This window comes from Danio rerio, chromosome 4 (assembly GCF_049306965.1).
Source record: "Danio rerio strain Tuebingen ecotype United States chromosome 4, GRCz12tu, whole genome shotgun sequence".
In the NCBI taxonomy this organism is placed as follows: domain Eukaryota; kingdom Metazoa; phylum Chordata; class Actinopteri; order Cypriniformes; family Danionidae; genus Danio; species Danio rerio.
Window position 1 is genome coordinate 25842305 of NC_133179.1, and position 22364 is coordinate 25864668.

At 33.6% G+C, this 22364-nt stretch overlaps 1 protein-coding gene across 1 annotated transcript in view; it reads right to left on the bottom strand.

Moving 5' to 3' along the window:
• The window catches only part of itih2 (inter-alpha-trypsin inhibitor heavy chain 2), a 28053-nt gene that overhangs the window by 2100 nt on the left and 3589 nt on the right, over nt 1–22364 (bottom strand). Inside the window, 15 exon segments of the mRNA NM_001327825.1 lie at nt 264–375; nt 670–842; nt 2373–2571; nt 2655–2768; nt 4950–5093; nt 5633–5811; nt 9487–9626; nt 10981–11166; nt 12273–12454; nt 12541–12666; nt 13805–13973; nt 15072–15188; nt 15818–16054; nt 17657–17819; nt 19141–19245. Of these exon segments, the coding sequence (NP_001314754.1) occupies nt 264–375; nt 670–842; nt 2373–2571; nt 2655–2768; nt 4950–5093; nt 5633–5811; nt 9487–9626; nt 10981–11166; nt 12273–12454; nt 12541–12666; nt 13805–13973; nt 15072–15188; nt 15818–16054; nt 17657–17819; nt 19141–19245 (2346 nt within the window).

Consider the following 22364-nt stretch of genomic DNA (forward strand, 5'->3'; position numbering starts at 1 on the left):
AGTCAAGAAATTAATATTTGATGGAATAACCCTTGATTTTCAATCACAATCAGTTATTCTGACAATGTTTTTAATTTCTAGACCACAGGCTGTAAATGGCACATTATATTTGAAATTTGCAAGGAGAAATTATCGTTAGGCCCATACAAAAATAATGTTAACACATTGCTGAAACCTATAGCTAATAATTCCAGAGAAACAGACATTTTTTTTAACAAATCTTAAATATAATGTATAATGGTAGGCCTATTATGTGACAGTACCTGGTAACAGCCAATTTGTTGCCTTTCACCTCCATTGTAGCCTCTTTCTTTTTTGGATCTGCCCCTTCATGCACGTCATACACCTTAACCTCTGGTTCCTTTGCAAACTGACCTGTTATAAGAAAAAAAGTTGTCCGAAAAACACACTTACAAGTTGTTTCACATATTTAAAGAGAAAATTCTGTCATCATTTACATCACCTGTTTCAAGTTTCACTGTTAAACACAAAAGAAGATATTTTGAAGAATGTATACCATGTTGACATCCACAGTATTTCTTAATGACTATGAAAGTCAATAGTTAAGGGTTTTTTAACATTCTTCAAGATATCTTCATTGGTGTTCAACAGTAAAAAAAACTGTTTTGTAAAGACTTGGGTAATCTGCCCATTTACGTATTGACTCACCAACAAGACCATGAACTTGAGTGGAGTATTTGTTGTTGTTGGACATGTAAATGCCCAGAAAGTCCACCTGCACGGGATGCTTCTTCCACACCCGATGCAGAAGCACCATCACTGAAATCCTCCCATCAATCAACACAGTGACATGCTGCTCCTTCAAAATGGTAACCTTAATTCTGAAGCAAGAGTCAAAATGAGTTCACATTAATGATTAAAAAAAAATTACTATGGGTTAGGCAAGCACAATTTTACTTGTGTAAAATGATTTTACAGGTCTTTTCCATCCCTAAAATATGATATAGTTGGTTTTGCCATATCTGAAAAGTTAACGCACACATCATGATGTACTCTGAAATACACTTTATTTTAATGTTTTTTTCATGCTATTAACAAACCATGAATTAACATTTTAGCTCAATAAACTACTAATTTATTGCGTATTAATACTTAGTAAGATGTGTACTTGCATCAAAATATAAATACAATGTACTTAATGTGTTCATAATGTATTGCAGTCCACTTCTGGTGTTTTAAAGGTGGGATATAGGGACAGGTTTGGTGGTGTGGGTAGGTTTAAGGATGAGTTGAGCTGTGCGGGAGAGTCAATGATTTAATAGATCACAGTAAGGTTCTGTTTCACCAAATTGCTAAAAATGGCAGTACTCTTGTACAAATGCAAAGTTGTGATACACAGCTTTTTAAAAAACACAGATCGCTAAGCACCGAGCTTAAAACGCTCACTACACTTCGATGGACACATGCCCTAAGATTTGAGTGTGAAAAATTAAGTTTATATACAGCCGTTTTACATGTGTTTGTTGCATCATTACAAACATAAGTGGCAAATTTAACAATATACACAATAAAATATCCAAAGATACTGTTAAACAGACATCATGCGTCATCGAGGTGGCATTGAATAAATGTAAAATTCGTTTATCCTTATCTTTAAAAATTAAAAATTGTATCCTAATCCCAATTAAACACAAAAACATTCCTCCACGACTGTGATGGTTTTTTTTTTGATTGTATGTATGTTAAATATTTCTGGTTTAATGTTGAATGTCTATTTAATATACTGAGTGGTCATAGTATTATTATTAAGAATAGAGATGTCATATTTTTTATAAATAAAAAAAGATATAGATAAGAATCTCCTGTTTATGTTAAATCTGTAGTTGTTATTGGGCAAGTTCATATACACAAGTGTAAATGGTCGGAGAGGAGGCCTAACAACTTCCATTTCAAGGCTGATTTAAAAATTTATTTTGAGACTCTTAAAGGACTTTTAAGTCGTAAAGCGACCAGAACTGTGAATATACTTAAATAGCTAAACTCCTCTTTTCTATGGTAAATGTTATGTATACCCACTCCTGTTCTTTATTTGTTTTATTTTTCTTTCCTTCCTTCTTTTTTCTTTTTGTTATTTTGTCTAGACATGTTATGCTAAAATGTGTAATATTGTAAGAGTTGTTATGCATTTGACTGGAAATGTTCAACAAATACAATAAAAAAAAAGAAATAAAAAAAATTGTATATCCTGTTTTTTTGCTTTCTGACACACTCTAAACAGATCAGACTCATTACTCCTCCTCAAAGTTTTTTTTTTTAAACAAGAGTCCCATATACATAACAGGTATAATAAAAGCTTAGATAAACACAACTGTAAATCTGTGGTGATTGTTGATTTGTTTGTATTGAGATACCTGTTAAGCGTCAGCTCAGCAGTAGCTCCCCAGGAGAAGGAGTGATTGTTCTTGCTCTCCATCAAGTCAATTCTGTCAGTTCCAACGATCACCTGAACACCGTCAGTTTTAGAGTATATGGAGATGGTGCCGAAATATGTGTTTAATTTGTTGTTCTTCAACATCTTGGATCCGATCAACTGGCCGTTGACTGTGACTCCTGGTAAGGAAGAACCGAAATGGAAAATAAATTAAATATAGGTACTCCTTTTTGTTTTTTAAGCTATGAAGGCATCAGGTTACCTGTTCCAGGATCTGAAATCAGGTTGAGGATGTGTCCAGGTTTGGAGTCAATGTTGAAGCAGATGTCCATGTTGCTTTTGGGTAAGTTAATGATGAAGTGGGGGTCACTATCCACTGTGTTAAAATTAAAAGGATGATAAAAATTACAAAGATATTTTAAAGAAAGCTAGAAACCTGTAACCTCTATCTCAAGTGAATGGAAAATATCTTCTTAAAAAACTGAAAAAGAATGGTAAGCAACCATTAGAGTGCAAATAAGTATAATGAGAAATAAATAAAAGAAATTGGGGTGAACAATTCCTTTATGATAACACATTCCAGATATCACCATACTTCCCTACTGACTGATAGCATACAGTAGCAATTACAGAGTAACGCACTGCATTAACTTAATGAGCAAGTGAAGCAGGCAGCATCAGACCAACTTCCATAAGTTTTTAAAGCAATTTTAAGATGTTAAGTATAAGGTGACATCGAAACACTTAAAGTTTGGTTGCAATATGTCAAAGGGTGGCCGAGATATTTTACAATGCAAGAATTTGAGGATATATCTATAACATCATTGAAATATTATCTGCCAATAATTTACATATTCAGAGATAACCTAGTTGCAAGCTTTTTTCTTTTTGTATAGGAAGTTAACAGAACTGATTGTTCTAAAATGCAAATAAAATATATTTAAATTAAATATGCAATATGCTGCATATATTTAAATAAATCTGTGTTTCGTTTTGTTGGAATTTTAAAATCAAATGTTTTTGAAGAGACGATTTTTGTTTCAGAAAAAAAAAAGTTGTGATAATGATTTATGAGAAAACCCTTCTTTAAAATCCTTCATAATATAGATGGGAATAAAACAGTGAAGTGTGCTATATGCAAGATGAAATGACAATTTCTGAAATGGCCTTTAAAAATGTATTAAAATCTAGATGCAAATAAAAGTAAAAAAAAAAAAATTACTAAGCATTTTTGCTGTAGTGATTTCTTTAAAGGGTCACACCAAAACGTGTTTGAGATGTTGACAATCATATATGTCCCACGTTGCTAAAAATACTATTAGGACGCATATATATTTAACAAAAAAAGTAAAAATGTGTTGGGGGTTTTAAACTTTGTTTAGAGCAAATTTGTTCTTCCGGTTTTAAAATTTTTTTTGAAGTGAGATCATTGTGTAAATTGGAGATAGGCTGCCTGTACCTGCCGGTACAAAGTGACGTCATTGAGTTTTCAGCACATCTGTTCATTAATTAATAAAAAGGCCTGGTTCGAACCAATCAGAGTGCTCTATAGTAAATGAGATGCAGCTTCATTAATATGCATGACATGGCTTCAAAGAAGTTTTTACTTGTTACAGTGTTTAGAGAGACACTACGTTGTGTTGCCAACCATAATTCAAACAAGTAGACATCGTCAATGTCGTCAGTGCTGGGTTAATAAATGCCACAACTAAGGTTTTGTTTCCATTTCCCCACGATGAGAGCACAGTTCACATGTGGACCCACATGTGTGGATTACAGTGGTCTGCTAACATGCGACAAAAAATGTTTATAAGGGACATTTTTTACTCGACACCTTTTCGAATTTGGAAATGGTGAAATCCAGATTTGCCACTCATCTTCTTAAAAAAAAAAAAAAAAAGACGCAGTTCCAGTTGGTGTTGATTGTCCTGTCTCTACAAATTTGGTAAGTGTGCAATCAATGTTCTTTGTTTATGTTTATTCAGATGGCAAAGTTAGTTGATATCGTCAGCAGTAATCTTTCAGTATTTAAAGACATACCTTAGTCAAAATGATTTAGCTACTAATTTTACATTAATATCACCACAATATTATGGACTGAAAATCCTTCATTTCCACACAGCTCTCAGATACGCTAAATGCTGCTCTCTGAATCATTGTCTATTTCCCCTGCATCTGTGTTTGTGATGCCGCTGTAAAAATCAGCTGTTGTGCAAGTAATGAAACTCCCCTTTTCATGCAAACCCTTCCCTTTTTCACCACTCGAAACTCCCACCTAAACAGAGCTGGACTCACTCACTTTCCTGTCTTTTTTCAAACTAGAAGTATAAAAACACCCTGTTAAGATAGGGAGATTTCATGGCCCTTTGAAGAAGTAGAAATCAGATTTGTTAGTGTTCACATTGGTTCTACATTTAAAAGCAAACTGAAAACCCTTTGTGACTTCAGTTGTAAAATGATTTTGTGCAACTCAGACAACTTCTTTTTAAGAATTCAAATCCAAATGTGAACCACTATCAGAGCAAGTGTGTATTATCATTGGACTGTGCTGCATTACCGCCAGTGATGTGAACCGGAATGATGCTTTCTTGAGATCCAACTGCTTCGGCTACAAAAGTTGGACCTGGTGTGGGCAGGATCCAAGGAGGATTCTGATAGACTAACCGTTGCACTGGCATTTGTCCAGATAGAGAACCAGTGGCTATAAAAAGAAAATAAAACATTAAGATAAACAGACTGTGTTTGATAAAACCTTTAATCAGGCATATTTATGTTAAATTGTACAGGTCGGGACACTAAACCAATGTCAAAAAACTAGCAATGACAAAAAACAACTGTTGTTGCACAGGTGGCAGTATCTGTATTGTCATTCCACAAAAGAAAACTGGAACTAGTGCTGCACACATAAAAATCTTAAACAAAGAAGCTTTTCTGTACCATTTTCACAGTACTTGTGCCTCACCACAAAGGGATTTGCCTGTGCAAATATGTCTGATAATCCATATAATTTGTAAAAAATAAAAAATAAAAAATTTTCTCTGATTCGTAGCTAAACAGTCAGAGTGCTATTTTTCAGCAACAGCCAATGCTGATTCTACTATTTTAACAGGCAAACTTCATCCAATGTGAACCTGACGAGAGGAAAACAAATTAACCTGTCAGATTCTCATTGAAAACCTCGTGCTGCCCAATGGGCTGTCAGATTGGTGTGTTTCGGGCATTAGATAATCTTTCTGGTACCTGAGCAGCAGCCATGTTTGGAGTCTTTGGGCGAGTCTGCAATCAGTCGTTCTGGCCTCCCTTCTTCATTACTCTCCACCAGCATCGCGGTCAAAGGGGTCACAAACTGATGCTCCACAGCCAAGGCCACAATCCTTTGGGTGATCTTACGCTTCCTGGATGCTGTACGAGCTAGAGAGCTTTAAGAAAGGCAAAAGTGAGTGTGATCAACACAAATCACAAATAGAGATGTTTCTGTTTAACCACATACAGTTGTGTAAAAAAGTGTTTGCCCCTTACTAATTTCTAATTACTAAACATTTTAATCACACCTGAGTTAACACCTGTTAGCAATCAGAAAATCACTTAAATAGGACCTGCCTGACAATGTGAAGTAGACCAAAAGATATTCAAAAGCTAGACATAATGCTAAGATTAAAAAATAAATTAATCAAAAACAAATGAGACAGAAAGAAATTAAGATTACATCCTGGAAAAGGTTATAAAGCCATTTCTTAATTTTTGAGATGCATCGAGCCACAGTGAAAGCCATTATCCATAAATAGCAAAAACATGTAACACTGTATGTTGCACTGTATTTTGGTGATTTTTTACTTTGTATATTATCTAATCTGAAAGTAGATTTAATATGAACACATAGTACATGCAAGAGAAAATTAACCTCAACTATTTGTTTAATGAATTTTATTTTTTGACAATTTCAGGGTCAGATTTACCAAACAGGACTTTTTTTTTCTCTAATTTCTGCAGATGATTTGACAACTGGAAAATTGATAAACAAAAATGTAACATCTAATTTCCATATCAACCAACGAAAAAAGTGCAGCACAAATTTACATAGTGGAAAATAAGAAAAGCCGATGATCAAAAGGTGCAAGTTATCTACTAAGACCAAGAAGGGCGCAATTATTTTTTTCTGTACAGGGTAAGATGGATAGACAAATATATGGGGGTGCATAGAAAAAATAATCAATATTCATGATGTCAAAGTTGAAAAATTCAATTCATTAAAAAATAGTTATTGAATAAAAAAACACTATGGTATTAGCGATGTTGTTCTGTTGACCTTATCGAACATGGACTTCAGCATGCACTGGGGTGGTTTGCTGCCGAGTGTGAGGCGGCTGAAAATCAGCAACTCCAAGTCAGAGGCCATGGTGCTCCACCAGAAAAATGTGGTTTGCCTTCTACAGGTTGCAGGAAAGTCCTTACCCCAGATGGAGGAGTTCAAATAATTTTATGTTTTGTTCACGAGTGAGGGAAGGATGGAACGTGAGATTGACAGGCAGTTTGGTGCAGCGGCAGCAGTAATGTAGTATATGTATCGGCCCATTGTGGTAAAGAAGGAGCTGAGCCGAAAGGCAAAGCTCTCAATTCACTGGCCAATCTACATTCCTACTTTCACCTATGGTCATGAGCTTTGGGTCCTGACTGAAAGGACAAGATCTTGGATAACTCTCATCCTTATAGATAGGGTGAGGAGCTCTGTCACCCAGGAGGGACCGCTGCTCCTCAAACATCGAGAGAAGTCAGCTGAGGTTGCTCGGGCATCTGTTCTGGATGCCTCCTGAACATCTACAGTACCTAGGGAGGTGTTCCAGGCATGTCCTACCAGAAGGAGGACTCTGGAAAGACCCATGACACACTGGAGGGACTATGTCTGTCGGCTGGCCTAGAAACGCCTCAGAATGCTCCCGGAGGAGCTGAAGGAAGTGTCGGGGGAGAGGGAAGTCTGGGGTTCTCTCCCAAGACTGTTACCCCCACGACCAGGCCCCGGAAAAGCGGATGATAATAAAAGAATGAATGCGCTATGGTACTTATTTTGAACGTAAAATATTATCTTTTAGTAAATAGTAAGAGAAAATATTGTCTTATTTTATGTAGGCCTATTTATTTATTTATTGGCCTTGATATAGGCATATTTACAAAATAAACAAGCTTAACTTAAGTAATCTCAACGACAAAAGACTTTAACATGCAAAAAGAAAAGACTTTAGAACATGACGACACACATGTGCTCAGGTTACATGATACTATATTTATGTGAGATAGTCGACAAGATGTACATTTTGACAACTGCTTATGTTTTTGATAGTTCAGGCACAAGAAGAACAAATCACATGCTGCTTGAGGAAACTCAGATTGCGCTGGTATATGTGACTCACCCTATTGTTTTTTCCAATTTGTCGTTAATTCCTGAATTAAATGAAAAATAATATGACTTTCTCAAGATTATTCGGATGATGTGACCTTTTGCCATACCAAATAAATTTGTGGAAAAACATTTTTGATTATATTTTGTATTCTCTGCTCTATGCAGTGTCTTCTCCTGGCAACAACACCTGCAGCCATTTCAAGCCCAAATTCAAGAAATGCTATATTTGGCATTAAATAATAGCACAAATATCCATCATTTGAGCAGTGCAAACATTAAGAAATTGTGTTGCATGATTTATCAATATATATACCCTTCACCCTTATATATTACTCCACAAATATTGCTGCTGTTAGACAACATAATGTACTTTTGAGGCTTTTTTAGACGAGAATGTAGTTGTTTAGATTACATCTACGCAGTTTATTTATAAGGAAAGTGCCTATTTTATATATTTATAATTTCTAAGAGAATTTTCATTGAGCGGGGCATGTTGTCTATCCACAAGATGGCGACAGAGACAACAAAAACAGCGATCTCTTTTTTTATGTTGTAGTGTTGTATTTATACAATTAAGTAAAAAGAGCTTGCCTGCATGTGTTTAACGTTTTTCTTCATCGCAAACACAACAGTAATCTGGTGGTGTTTGTGCTGCTTTGGCTATTTTAGGAATAATTATTGTAATCTCCTGATTGCAACAGAGAAATACTGGGAAATCTCTGTAGACTGATGACATTTCATGCCGTTCAGCCTTATAATCTTAAAATGTCAGCAAAATTACCTGCTTTGTCATCTCGTTAGACATTACCGCTAAAGAATTATTCAAATACTTGCTCTAAAGTGACGCTGGGTGACAAAAGGGTTTTTCCTCTCCGTGGGCTCTCCGTGTTTGATTTTCTATGTAATATACACAATTATGCCATCGAACTGTTGTATAAACACAATATCACACTCATAACAGTGCGATATGGCTGTATATTGTCACTGGTGGGACATTAAAGCACTCGGCCTGTGGCCTCATTCCAACACACACACACACACACACACACACACACACACACACACACACACACACACACAAACACACACACACACACACACACAAACACACACAAACACACACACACACACACATACACACACACACACACACACACACACACACACACACACACACACACACACACACACACACACACACACACACACACACACACACACACACACACACACACATTACAAAAATAGCTGTGTCCATGACTTTTCAAAAATGTTTCTTCTCTGTGTGTATTTCGTAAATATCCACATTACTGTTTTACCAATAAAAAAAATAGTTTGCGCTATTTGGAGTATACTGGCCCTTTAAAAAAACAGCTGCCTTTAGTTGAGCCTAGCAAAGCATGTCGTCTGTTAGAAATTTTGTTCCATCCAGTTTTTAGGGCATTATAGTCTATTTTTAGAGTTCAATTTAATTTGATCAAGGCCTTTTTAGCAAAAAAGTTAAACTATGAGCAAATGCAATTAATATTCATGAGCAGTGGTAGACAGGTATTTTAAATATATATATTTTAAATATCTAATATCTGAATATCTAAGCTTTTTTGGTAGGGGATTTTACTTCTCTAATTTAAAAGAAAAAAGCACATTTCTTATTTGTCATGAAAACATATCATTCCTCTGTATTTGAAATTGCTCTCACCGTTCAGCCAGTAGCTGATTCACAGTAATGTAGCCCCACATCTGCCGAGCAAAGTCATTGTAGGAATGTTGATGTCTGCTAAGTACAGTGTCCAACGCCTGAATATCTGCCTCCGCCTGAATGTTCAGGTCCATGTTGGCCTAGAGAGAAAAAAAAAAACATTTACAACTGAAAGTAAGTACTTGTAAGTACCTAATATTTTAATAGAGTGCCTGTATTTTTTTACTAAAGTAAAAACTGAGTTAAGTAAAACTGAGTACTTATGAACAATAGAATACAAATGAAACTTTACTTTGTATTGTAAGAAGTATGTACTGTCTATTAGTATTTAATTTGGGTATTTGTACTTTTACTCATGTGAAACTCGAGTGATTGTGAGTACATACTATTTTATAAGAGAATCTGCACATCTTTTACTTTTATGTGTTACTTAAAAGGAGTACATATGTGTACTTTTGAGTTTTTAAATGTTTTATTGTGGTACCTGTACTTTATTAAAGTAAAACTGAAACAGAATACTTGTAAGTGCCTACTACCTACCATTTTACTGTAAAATGTTCCTGTAAATCTAAAACTATGTACTGTGTTTTATTATTTTATTATGTGTTTATTATGTGTTTTATTATTTTATTTGGATATCTATACTTTCACTTGTGAATATTTTTTTAATAATAGCTGTACCTTAACTTTGAATACTATACTTATGAGTACCTCCTATTTAATTCTACTCAACTAAAACCAAAGATACTTATGGGTACCCAATATTTTATAGATATAGTCACGTTCAACTGAAACTCAGTATTTATGAGTTTTTTATATTTTATTTGGGTATCTATACTTTCACTTGTGAACTTATGATTCCCTTGAGTTCCTACTATTTTATTATAATAGCTGTACTTTTACTCTTACTTTGAACACTTATGATCACCTCCTATCTAATTGGAGTATCGGTGCTTTTATTCAACTAAAACCAAAAGTACTCATGAGTACCTAATATTTTATAGATATATACTCACATATAACTTAAACTCTGTACTTAAGAGTTTTATATATTTTATTTGGGTATCTATACTTGTTCTCATAGGAAACCTGAGTACTCATGAGTATCTATTTTTTTATTAGTGGGTCAGTACTTTTTCTCTAGTAAAACTAAAAAGAGTACTTGAGAGTACCTACTATTCTATTAGAGTATCTGTACTTTTACCCAACTAAAACAGAAACCAAGTACTTGTGAGTACTTGTTATTTTATCAGAGTACTTGTCCTTTTACTCAACTAAAACTGTAACTAATATTTTATCTAGCTTAGGGTTGTATAAAAAAATATACACACTCAAATACAATTAAAACTAAGTACTGATAAGTTCCTAGTATTTTATATTGTATTTCCAATATCATATGCATTCATAAAGCAATATTCACATCCTTATTCTTTTATTTTTGTACAAATGTCCCTGTATCTTTAATAATGGACACAAATGCGGTATGAGACTCACAGCAGAGGCGGTGATGAAGCTCTGGAGTGTGGTGAGGTCTGATGGTTGGAGTTTTCCAGCCACTATCAGCTCAGAACCGCTGAAGAATTTGTCGAAACGGTTTTGAGTTACATTATTCACTGTGTTTTCAGGAAAATGAATGGTGATGGTCCTCAGGAGAGGAGAGGAAACCTGACTGTAAAATGTCTGGAGAAAGAGGAATAAGAAGAGGAATAAAAAAAAAGACTGACATGCCATTCACAAGTTTACATCAGATGTTTCTTAAAATATTCTTTAGAAAAACAGACTCAAATGAGACAACAGTTTAGATTATGATAGAGTTACAGGGTAAATCAGAATATCTTAACTCATATGATGACAAATATTTGAATTACTATGAATACCTCTGACATTTTTACTGTAAACTGGTAGCATATATGAACACACTGTTGGCTAATGAGCAATTCTATGTAAATGTCAACCTTGTCATGAAAAAAAAAATTATAAGGAAATCGTTTACAGTATTTTAAAGTAATTTAGAAATACTCAAAAATTGTATCTGTCAATGTTTTCAAGCTATTATATTTGATTGACCAAAGCCACACAAGTGGCAATTTCACATCGGTCACATCCATATTGAAGAAATGTCACATCCATAACTACAATTTTCCCTCATAAATGCAAAAATATTAAATAAAACAAAAACAACCATGGCTGTTTTACAGTGAGCCGATTCATCTTTTTGATTAGCATAGTTTCTTTTGGATTGCGCAGTTTAATTCACAGAATTTCTACAAAGCAAATTGTATACTTCGAACATGCGTACATTTTTCAAATTCATATTGCATCTTTATTTCCCCCATTTAAAGTACAAAACATGTTCTTAACTTTGTGGTCAGTTGTTTTGGAAAATATAATCAGATGTTTCAATAGAATGTTAACACAGACTTTCTTTGTGAATTTATGTTTTGAGATTTTACTGCAAAAGTTACATCCATAAAGCTGGAATTGTCTTAATGTTTAAATCTCTGTTAAAACCATAGAGACACAAACAAGGGTCATTTTGTAAAGTGGTTTTTAAAATGGAGTCTGGACACCTCCAATGGTTTTCTAAGGGGTCTGTAGAACTTGTTTGGGAATTTTACTAAATTAGTTTGTTAGTGCTTTAAAAGTAAACATATTAGGTTTAAAAAATTAATGCTTGTAATCAATTTGGTCCCAGAAGAAATGCATATTAATGGAAAATGGAAAATAAAAAGCATAATTTTCAGTAAGCAGTATGCATGCCTAGGGAAAACTAAAATAAACAGCACCTTTAACTGTTCTGCGGCATTTTGGTTGGCATAAATCCTTTGGGCGATGCCTCTGTTGTCCATAGCGATTCGCTCCAAAAAGTCAAAGTCGACATCGAAACCGATTCCAAGAGAAAACAGGGAAAACTCCTCTTTCATGCGAAGTTTCACATTTTTCTGAATAGTGCTCAGCTTTATTTCACCTAAACAAAACGTGAGCAAAGTAAGAGTAGATTCGCCTACAGAAAACTCCATGTGGGCAGAAAGAAAACTTGGTATTTGGTCTTACCGACTGTTGGATCTCCATCTGACACCAGGATAATCATAGAGACAGAGCGAGGGTCAATCAGGCCATGATGGGATGCTTTGATCAGCATCTGAATCGCTCGCAGTAAAGCCTCGTTGATGTTGGTGCCTGGAGTCAAAAGTGCAAATGGTAAAGAAATGTTCAAATTTAGTTGACATGTTCTGTAAAAATCAATTATTTACTGGACTTATTAGGTGTGGGTTTCAATTAAAATATTCATAGTTTATTTTATAAGCATTAGATAACACACTGTTCAAATGCTGTGTTCCACACAATGCCAGTAATATATGAAGATAATTTAATAGCTTTTACAAATTAAAGTGGATTGAAAGTTGTCCCACAAAAAAAATAAGAATTGTGTTGCTTCAATTTAATTTAAATAAGTAGTTTCTTCCTAATATAAAAGAAAAGAAAAACGAAACGAAAATAGCAAGTTTTCGCCAAATTCTGAAATTACACAATTAATATTATGTTATCTATAAATTGATTAAACTGTGTCTTACAATTTATTCATTCAAGTAAAACGTTTATTTATTTATTTTTTTCCAATTTAAAATTAAAATGTTGGAAATGCAATGGAAATGTATAGTCTCTCAAAATTCAGACAATTCAGATAAAAGACTGAAATGTGTAAAAGTATTTTGTTCTGTTGCAGAAATAAGTCTATCAAAAAGGTCAATAGTTTACTGTATTTATTAGGTGTGGGTTTCATTTAAAATATTTAGATGTATTCTATAAAAGGTCTGATAACATTTCTTCCTGGTCTGAAACAAAACAAAAATGGCATAATTAGTATCATTTTTCCCTTGAAAAAAGACAAATGGTGAGTTTTCCCTAAATATTAAAAAATAATTATTATAAGATTTTCTTTTATTTTCTTTCATCTAGAGCATAAAATGACATATTCTAGTTTCTATCTTGCAATTTAAAACTAACAAAAATTTTGAGATTTTGAGAGCCTAAAACCTGCAAAAATCTTAATTTTTTCATGATTAAAAAATGGTACTACTGCTTGCAATGGAAAGTTTATAAGCTCTCAAAACTCAGACCATTCAGAGTTTGATAAAAAGTCTGAAATATGTGAAAAAATAAAAACAAAAAGGTCAAATTATGTCATATGTAAAGCTTTTTATCATTTAAGTATTCTGTGTTCATTTAAGTTTAGTGTACCTTCAGTAGTTTTTGGTTTACATTTTCTAATTTTATTGATTTTAAATCAGTCAATATATAACATGGTCCCCCTCACCTCCATTAGGTTTGATGTTTTGGATGTACTTCTTGGCTTCATCCACCTGGATTGAGGAAGCCTGGACCAGATCTTCACTCCAGCAACGGACATTGTGATTGAAATCTATTATGCTAAAGTAGTCGTCAATTGACAGATCGTCCAGTATAGCCTTCATCGCCTCCACAGTCTACAAAACAAGATAAGGATTTTTCAAAGTTTAAAGTAAAACAGAAGAATCTGTGTTCAAACAACCTGCACACAAATGTAGCCTGTTCTTAATCAGTTAAAATTCTGCTAAGATAATAGGCTAAGCTAAATTGTTTGATTTGACGACATAGTGTGATGTACAATGTAATATTTTCATTTAGGTCACATTTTGTAAAATTATTTTTTGGTCATTTCTAATCAAGTACCTGAAAAACACTTAAGTAAATCAAAAATAATGAATATTATGATCAGAAATTTGCGTTAAGAAAAAAAAAATTCATGTACAGTATCTGTAAATTATTTTTCACAGTCTAATATTAAGAAAACATCTAAAATATACAATTTTAAAGACTTCTCTTACAACAATTTTTCAATTTATGTCTATTGATTTCAATTACAATGTATATTTTAAAAGGCAGTTCTCTTAAAATGACTTTTCTTTCCTCCGCTGAGCCAAAAATCTCTACTTCGGCAGCTTTTACGTACAATTAAACTACAGTTTTGTTCATATTTATATTCATAATATTCATATATATTCAAATATTTTTTTCTTTTTTGCAGAGGGATATGTCCATACATAATTTGCCTAATTATATACAGTTTTTTTTTGTTTTGCCTGTTTGCATTATTTTCAGAATTATTGAGTGGTAAAAAGAGATTCCCAAAAATCCTCGCTAGAAACGTTTTGTTTTAATATGTGAAAAAAATGAACAAGAATTTTTTACCTGACTTCACTCAACATTCAGATTTTTGTGCTATAAAAGTAAATAAATTAGCACTTAATAAAACGATGCCTCATTTGCATATTTATAAAGATGAAAAAAAAACATTTTAAAAATGTCGGCAATTTCTTAGTGAATCTTTTACCCTATTTTCAACTGCTGTAAATGAATCTAATTTGAAACGTCCTGCAGTTTACTTGATGACCACATGGTGTCAACAATGGAGATTTTGCTACAATTAATATACAGCTTTCTCTACTTCCACAAGAAGGCACTTCTGCATTGAAACTTCAAATGAACTATATTGATGAGAGATAATCATATTATGACTTTACTTTGAGTAAATGCATCCAAACCTGTTTCATCTTGAGTCCCCACATGCTGCCACTCACATCAATCACAAAAACTATGTTTTTGGAAAGAGGAGTGAGATCAGACGGAGCAAAGAATTGGACAAAATGGCCATCAGACACCTGAGGGAAACAATATAGAGTGCATAAGCAATGGAGTAAGGCATACTACATAATTCTGAAAAATAATAGTCAGAATTGTGAGATTTAGGCTCGGAATTGCAAAAATAAATGAATAGAAAATATTATAATTTCATATATAGGAAGTTCAATTCACAGCTCAAAATATATTATATGTACATAATTATTAGGTTCTCATAAGTGTTTACTTTCAGATTTATGAAAAAAGTAGGACTAATAAAAGTAGTTACATTTTGCTGTCAGTTTCCCAGGATTTGTTGTATTTTTTTAAGTATGAGTTTGAGTAAAAAAAAATATGCTTTGTTTTATTCAATAAATCAATTGGTCAGAATAACAAATGTTTTCCTTTGCTGAAAAAAAAAACAATCTGGATTATTCCATCAATTATTAATTTCTTACCTCTTCTGCAAATAAACCATTGAAATTTTATTGTCTAAACATTTATATAAACAAAGCATTTTCAAACAGTTTTTGAACAAAAAGAATAAACATTATTAACCAAAACTTTTAACTGGAGGTGTATAATATGTTTAATACAAATTCCAATAAAAAATATAAATAAATATATCAAATATGAATTAGAGAAAAAATGGCCATCTGTAAATCCTCACCTGAAGTTCTCCAGCATTGGTCTCTCTCTCGACATCATAGGTGACGGTGAAAACCCCATCCACTGCGCTCTCGGTGCAGTTTTCACACTTGCGCTGCTGCTGCAGATTTGGTTTGAACACAATGTGGGCTTTTTCTTTAGTGTGGGTGATTGTGGTCAGATCTTCAAACTGCTTTCCCAGTGTGTTTGGAGCTGTGACAAACTTGATGCCTTTGGGCTCAAATATATACACGTCAACCTGAGGAAACAAACATCATAAACCAGAACACTAGTCAGTTTATGACACATTCGATAGGATGATGTAGCCACGATGCAGAGTGGATTATTTTTGACTAATTCAATGAACTATATCCAATGTCTGTAACTAAGCTTATGCTACATTAACCACACCTAAAAACACTGTTGTAGAATAAAAGAATCATTAGTAGAATAATATCGATATCCCTGACCTTAGCTATACATGGGACGATAAGCATTTTCAAAGTACAGTATACCGCGATTTGGAAAAGTCAAGGTTTTAAAACCTCCCAAATTTTTTTCTATACCGTTCCTTCACTAAATGCAAGTTGCTTTTTTTAATGTTTTGTTTTTAATTTATTTAGGACAACAGTAGAAAAAGCAGAGAAGATATCCAAAGAAGGTATCTTAAATTGTAAAGAAATCTGTGTTTTTGAAACCAAAGAAGACAGCGGAAGCCAATATTTTAAGTTTCTCAAAAGAAAATATCATGTGTTCAAAGGGGGGGAAAGTTTTTTTTTTTTTTTTTTTTATCCAGACATTTTAAAACAATATATTCAAGAGCAGTTATCATACTGTCAGAATCTTACACAGGCCCATGCCTAACACTAACCCAAATGTTAATTTCAAGAAATTTGCCAGTTTTTTGTGCTCATCTTGCTGCTTTATCTAGAACTAGTTTCTTACTCATCTAATCAAAAGCCTTTTTGTGCTTTAAATAGATTTTTAACTGGTTTAGCAGTGAAATAACCAAGCATAGTGATATGAAACTATAAGGGACCACTCACAAAGAATGTGTCTTTGAATTTAAAAAACGAAAGAGACAGCAACAAGTTATTTTCTTACTGGGGGAGATGAAAATGCCTGTATTACTTACTACTGGAAACCCCGCAATGCTAACTTGGTCACATGAAGCGTGTTGTAGCCGATCAAATGGCAGCTTTTAGTCTACTTCCCTGTGTAGCCTACTGCCATTTAGGCAGACTTAGCATTAGCCGTTTTGATTTTTTTTTTTTAAGTATCTTATCTGCCAACCTCAAATAAAACAATTGTCATGCCTACTTGCTACAGTAAACAGAAGTTTCAATGCTTTTAATGCAACCCATCCAAGTGCATACATAAAGCAGTAAACACACACACACCATAAGCCATAGATTGCATAATTAATCAGAAATTAAAACAACAAAGGTCTATGTAATGTCCCTACTAAGATAGTAAAACAAATGTTTGTGATATATGTATGAGTGTGTGAGCAGGTTTCTGTGGTTTACAGAGACACAAGGTATAAAGTATAATGACATGGGTTTGTCCACCTTATCTCTCTGTATTTTAAAATGCTTTTAGGCCTATTGGAATTCAAAATTTGCTTGGATTCCAGTGAGGGTTGGGTTTAGGTGTAGAGTCATACGATAAGCTTTTTTTTTAATGAAGACACAGTACCCCTATGGAGTGTTACTGTAAACCATGTATACAGATATGTTTGTGTGTGTGTGTGTGTGTGTTTGTGTGTTTGTGTGTGTGTGTTTGTGTGTGTGTATGTGTGTGTGTGTGTGTGTGTGTGTGTGTGTGTGTGTGTGTGTGTGTGTGTGTGTATTTGAATGACCTGCAGCAGGGGAACAAGGCGTCCAGGCTGAATATGTAATGTGTGCTGATAAATGCCAAGCTTCCTCTGCATCAGCTCCTGATAGTGCAACTCAAACTCCACTTTACTGCCTGCAGGAACGTGCACTTCTGTCCGAAACGTCTCCATTGCTTGAGAGTTCGTCCTTAAAGTAAATGAATGAATGAATTAATTAATTAATTAATTAATGGAAAAAAATTATTTAATTACTAAATAAATAGCTAAAATCTATCCATCCATCTATCCATCCATCAATTCAAATTTGAATATGTTGCTCTGAGGGAAGATACGATGGACTTTTTCTGTAAAATTAAATATTCAAGACTAATTTATACTTATTGTCAACCAGTAATACTGAAGTGACGCAAACACTCCAGTAGCTGCTTGTCCAAATAAGGGCTAAAGTGATGACGATCTTCTTAGTCAAATTGAGAAAAAGTTTGATCTACATTGACTTTACCTTATTCAGGTCCCCTAAAATCGCTGGTCGTCCACAAAACGCAAAAGCAGGTAAGGACAAAAGAATCTGAATGATGGATGAACTGAAAGCTGAATGACTTTTTGCTGAATTATTTAGAGATAAAAAGAGTCTCCCCAAATCTCTCCTCTAAAAACATATTGGGCTCTACTTTAACAAACCAGGCGCAAAGTCTACAGCGCAGGGCGCAAAAGCATTAATGGCGTCTTTTGAGAATAAACTAATCAGAGTCTCATCTACCATTTCCTTTAAAAGTCAGTTGCGTTGCGCCACGCCGTATTTGCTATTTACATGGCATTTTTTAAAAATTTTTTAACAACTGTTTATTGGGATTTTTAGAAAACAATATAAAATGAAAAAAGTCCAAATTTAAAACAAACCATCTGCAGTGCAAGGATAAAGAATGAGCCTCCTCCAATTAACATTCACTTTCTCTTTCTCTCTTTCATGGATGCGGTGTTGTACACTCCACTGAAGACATCCATTAGCCAACATATTTAATTTAATTTGTTAAGAGCAAAGATTTGTTTCAAAATTATTTCTAAATTCAATAATTTCTAATTTCCAGCAAATTAATAAATGAACAATAATTACGAAGTGTGGTCAAAAAACTGAGTTATATCCAAACACACGTTCAATGCCCTATATGGTCCAAAGCTTGACAGGTGGACAAATCTAAGCCTGTTTTTAATAAGACAAATATAAATAATAATAATAACATTATAAAAAAGCAAGTTGTCGTGAATAAACTTAAAAAAACCACCAGAGATAAAGGCAAGGAGGCAGTGGTTTTTATATTTATGTAGAAAATAATAATTTTTATTTCTTTCATTTGTAAAGAAATTAGTGAAAACAATGCCTCCATTGCATATTTAAACACACTTGTATTTTGTAATTTTTTTCATACACAAAACACAAATGCAGGACAGAACAAGAGAATCTGAATAGACAGTAGTGATGTAATGCAATGACGAACTGAAAGCTGTACCTGACAATGCCAGCTGCTTTCCCACGAGCTCTTGCTTGAGCGTAAAGGTTTCGAGCGACAGTCTTCTCCTTCACAGAACCGACGAATGTGATCCCATTGACATTCCTGAAAATCAGTCACAAGTTATCCAGAAAGATCTGTTTACAGTATGTGTGTCTCTGTACAGTTGAAGTCAGAATTATTAGCCCCCCTTTGATTTCTTTTTTGCCTTTTTTAATGTTTCCCAAAGGATGTTTAACAGAGCAAGGAAATTTTTACAGTATGTCTGATAATATTTTTTCTTCTGGAGAAAGCCTTATTTGTTTTATTTCGGCTGGAATAAAAGCAGCTTTCAACATTGAAACATTTTAAGGTCAAAATTATTAGTTCCTTTAAGCTATTTTTTTTTCCGACTGTCTTCAGAACAAAACACTGTTATACAATAACTTGCCTAATTCCCCTAACCTGCCTAGTAAACCTAATTAACCTAGTTAAGCCTTTAAATGTCACTTTAAGCTGTATAGAAGTGTCTTGAAAAATATCCAGTCAAATATTATTTACTGTCATCATGGCAAAGATAAATTAAATCTGTTATTAAAAATGAGCTATTAAAACTATTATGTTTAGAAATGTGCTGAAAAAATCTCTGTTAAACAGAAATTGGGGAAAAAATAAACAGGGTGGCTAATAATTCTGACTTCAACTGTATGTGTTAATGTTTGTGCACATGTGTATCAGGTTTGACATAAATGGATATTTTACCCAAATTAAAAATGTACTGACTATTTACTCACCAACAAAAGGATCCAAACCTTCATGAGTTTCCTTTTTCCATTAACCAAAAGAAAATATTTTGAAGAATATCTTGAACCTCAAAACCTGTAACCATTGGCTTCTATATTAGGAAAAACAAATACTAGGCAAGTCATTGGTAATCGGTTTCCAGCTTTCTTCAAAAAGTCTTCTTTAGTGTTCAATAGAAAAAGGAAAAAAGGTCAAACAGGTTTGGAACAAGTGACGGTTGAGTAAACGATAAAAGATAAAAAAACAATAAAATTTCAGTTATGGGTGAACAATCCCTTTAAATCAGAAATGCCCAAACAAGGGCCATAGTTGTCCCATAATAACCTTTGATATGGCCCGCCATCCTATCTAAAAAGAGAGGGAGATTGATGGGGAAGGATGGGGCTAATGCCTTCAACAGAGATCATCAATTCTAACTGATCATAACCTTTTGTTAGTTTAATTGTTAAGCTACAAAAAAGCAAACTAAAATTAAACGACTCAATTCAAGGGTGTGAATGAATCAGATTTGTGATATGCACTGTCACTCGACAGATTGAGGACAATGCAGAAGACTTTGATGAGCAAATCAGGCAAGGCAAAAACTATGTTTTCTATTTATTTTTTTATATGAATAAATTGGGAATTTACCATGCCAACTTTACTGTAACATTTTGGTATATTTACCTTCGGCCCTCCATCCTCAATCAAGTTTGGTTTTTGGTTTTTCATAAGAAAAAGTTTGGGCACCCCTGCCTTTAATTTTTTGTTGTGACTAGTAGGTTTCCAAAGTTTTCTACCCACTTACTGTGTTCAGCCACCACAGTAATGAATCTGCTCACATTTATATCATCTTAAATATGAATTTTTTATCTGTACGGTCATCTTGGCCAGTACTTCCTAGAAGAATGGATATTCAATTCATTTCAATTCAATTCAGCTTTATTTGTATAGCGCTTTTACAATGTAGATTGTGTCAAAGCAGCTTCACATAAATGGTCAACTGGAACAGTGTAGTTCAGTTTTTAGTGTTTAAGTTCAGTTCAGTTTAGCTCAGTTCAGTGTGATTTAATCATTACTGAGAGTTCAAACACTGAAGAGCAAATTCATCAATGCGTAGCTCTACCAATCCTGAACCATGCAAGCCAGTGTTTACCCTTGTGTTTACCCTTGTGTACTGATCAAATTGACTACTCTTTCATTATGTTCAAGGCTGTTTTTGCCCCATTGACCTCCATTATAATGACATTTTTTGATTGCAAAGCCATGACAGCATATAATCATGCATTCTTAATTGTTGGTGGTTTTCTCTATTGGGAGGAGGTAAAATGTCTCATTTTACTGTTGATTATCAGTTGGCAGCATTAACCCTTTAAATAGGCCTTTAAGTTTCTGACTTTTATGTGGACTTAAATGGAGAAAAATAGCAGATTACAGTGTGTGTGTGTGTGTGTGTGTGTGTGTGTGTGTATATAAATACACTTCCTATGTTTACTATGTTCTGAGATCTAAGAGGTTTATTTAGATTTTCTCAGACATATCAAGATAAATGTGGAAAGTTCTATCTTACACACTCACACACATGCAAACACAAGCGCACACATGTAAAATACGGAATACACCCTAATCCAAAAAAACAAACAAAAAAAAAACACAAACCTATCTCCCAAAATGACCCTAAACTCCTTAAATTTGTTCATTCAGAGCAGGTTAATTGTATATAAGCCTAGTTGAAGCAGTTACAAATATGGGGAGGAAATTATTATTAATAATAAAACACACAACAAACATTAGAACATGCTGAAAATAAAATGAAAACTTTAGCATAATAAAATTAATAGCATATTAAAATTAATTATCAAAGATTTAAGAAATTAAATCAAGTTATAAAATCGTGTTCCGTTTACTCACTGTATTTAAATATTAAATGGGACAGTGTCTTTGTATGGAGCGCATCCTTCAGTTATGCTGCATAGGAAGAGTGATGATCGATGCATAGCTTTAATGGAAAGGAAGTGAATGTGGCTGTTTTTATATTACTTTTAATGTGTTTTGAGAAAATAAAAAATGAAAGCATAATTATCTTGAACAGCTCTTGCAATTATATCACATTAACTTTTTATAGAAATATTTAAAATATGGGAGAAATTCAGGAAAATATCTGGATGACAGCGGGATAGAATGATAAAATACAGGATAGAATGGTAAAGTAGCTCTTCTAAACAGGGAAAACCAGCAACAATCAAGAATGCATGGTTATATTATGGTGTCAAGGCTTTGCAATAAATAAATGTCATTATAATGGAAGTCAATAGAACAAACACCCATGAACATAACGGTAGGGAAGTACATTTTTCCAGAGTATATTGTTACATTTTTTTAAATTTCAAAGCATTTTCCCAAAATATACGTCAAAATAAGATTTGTCACCAAAAATCAATAAATTTGCTAAAAAAACAGAG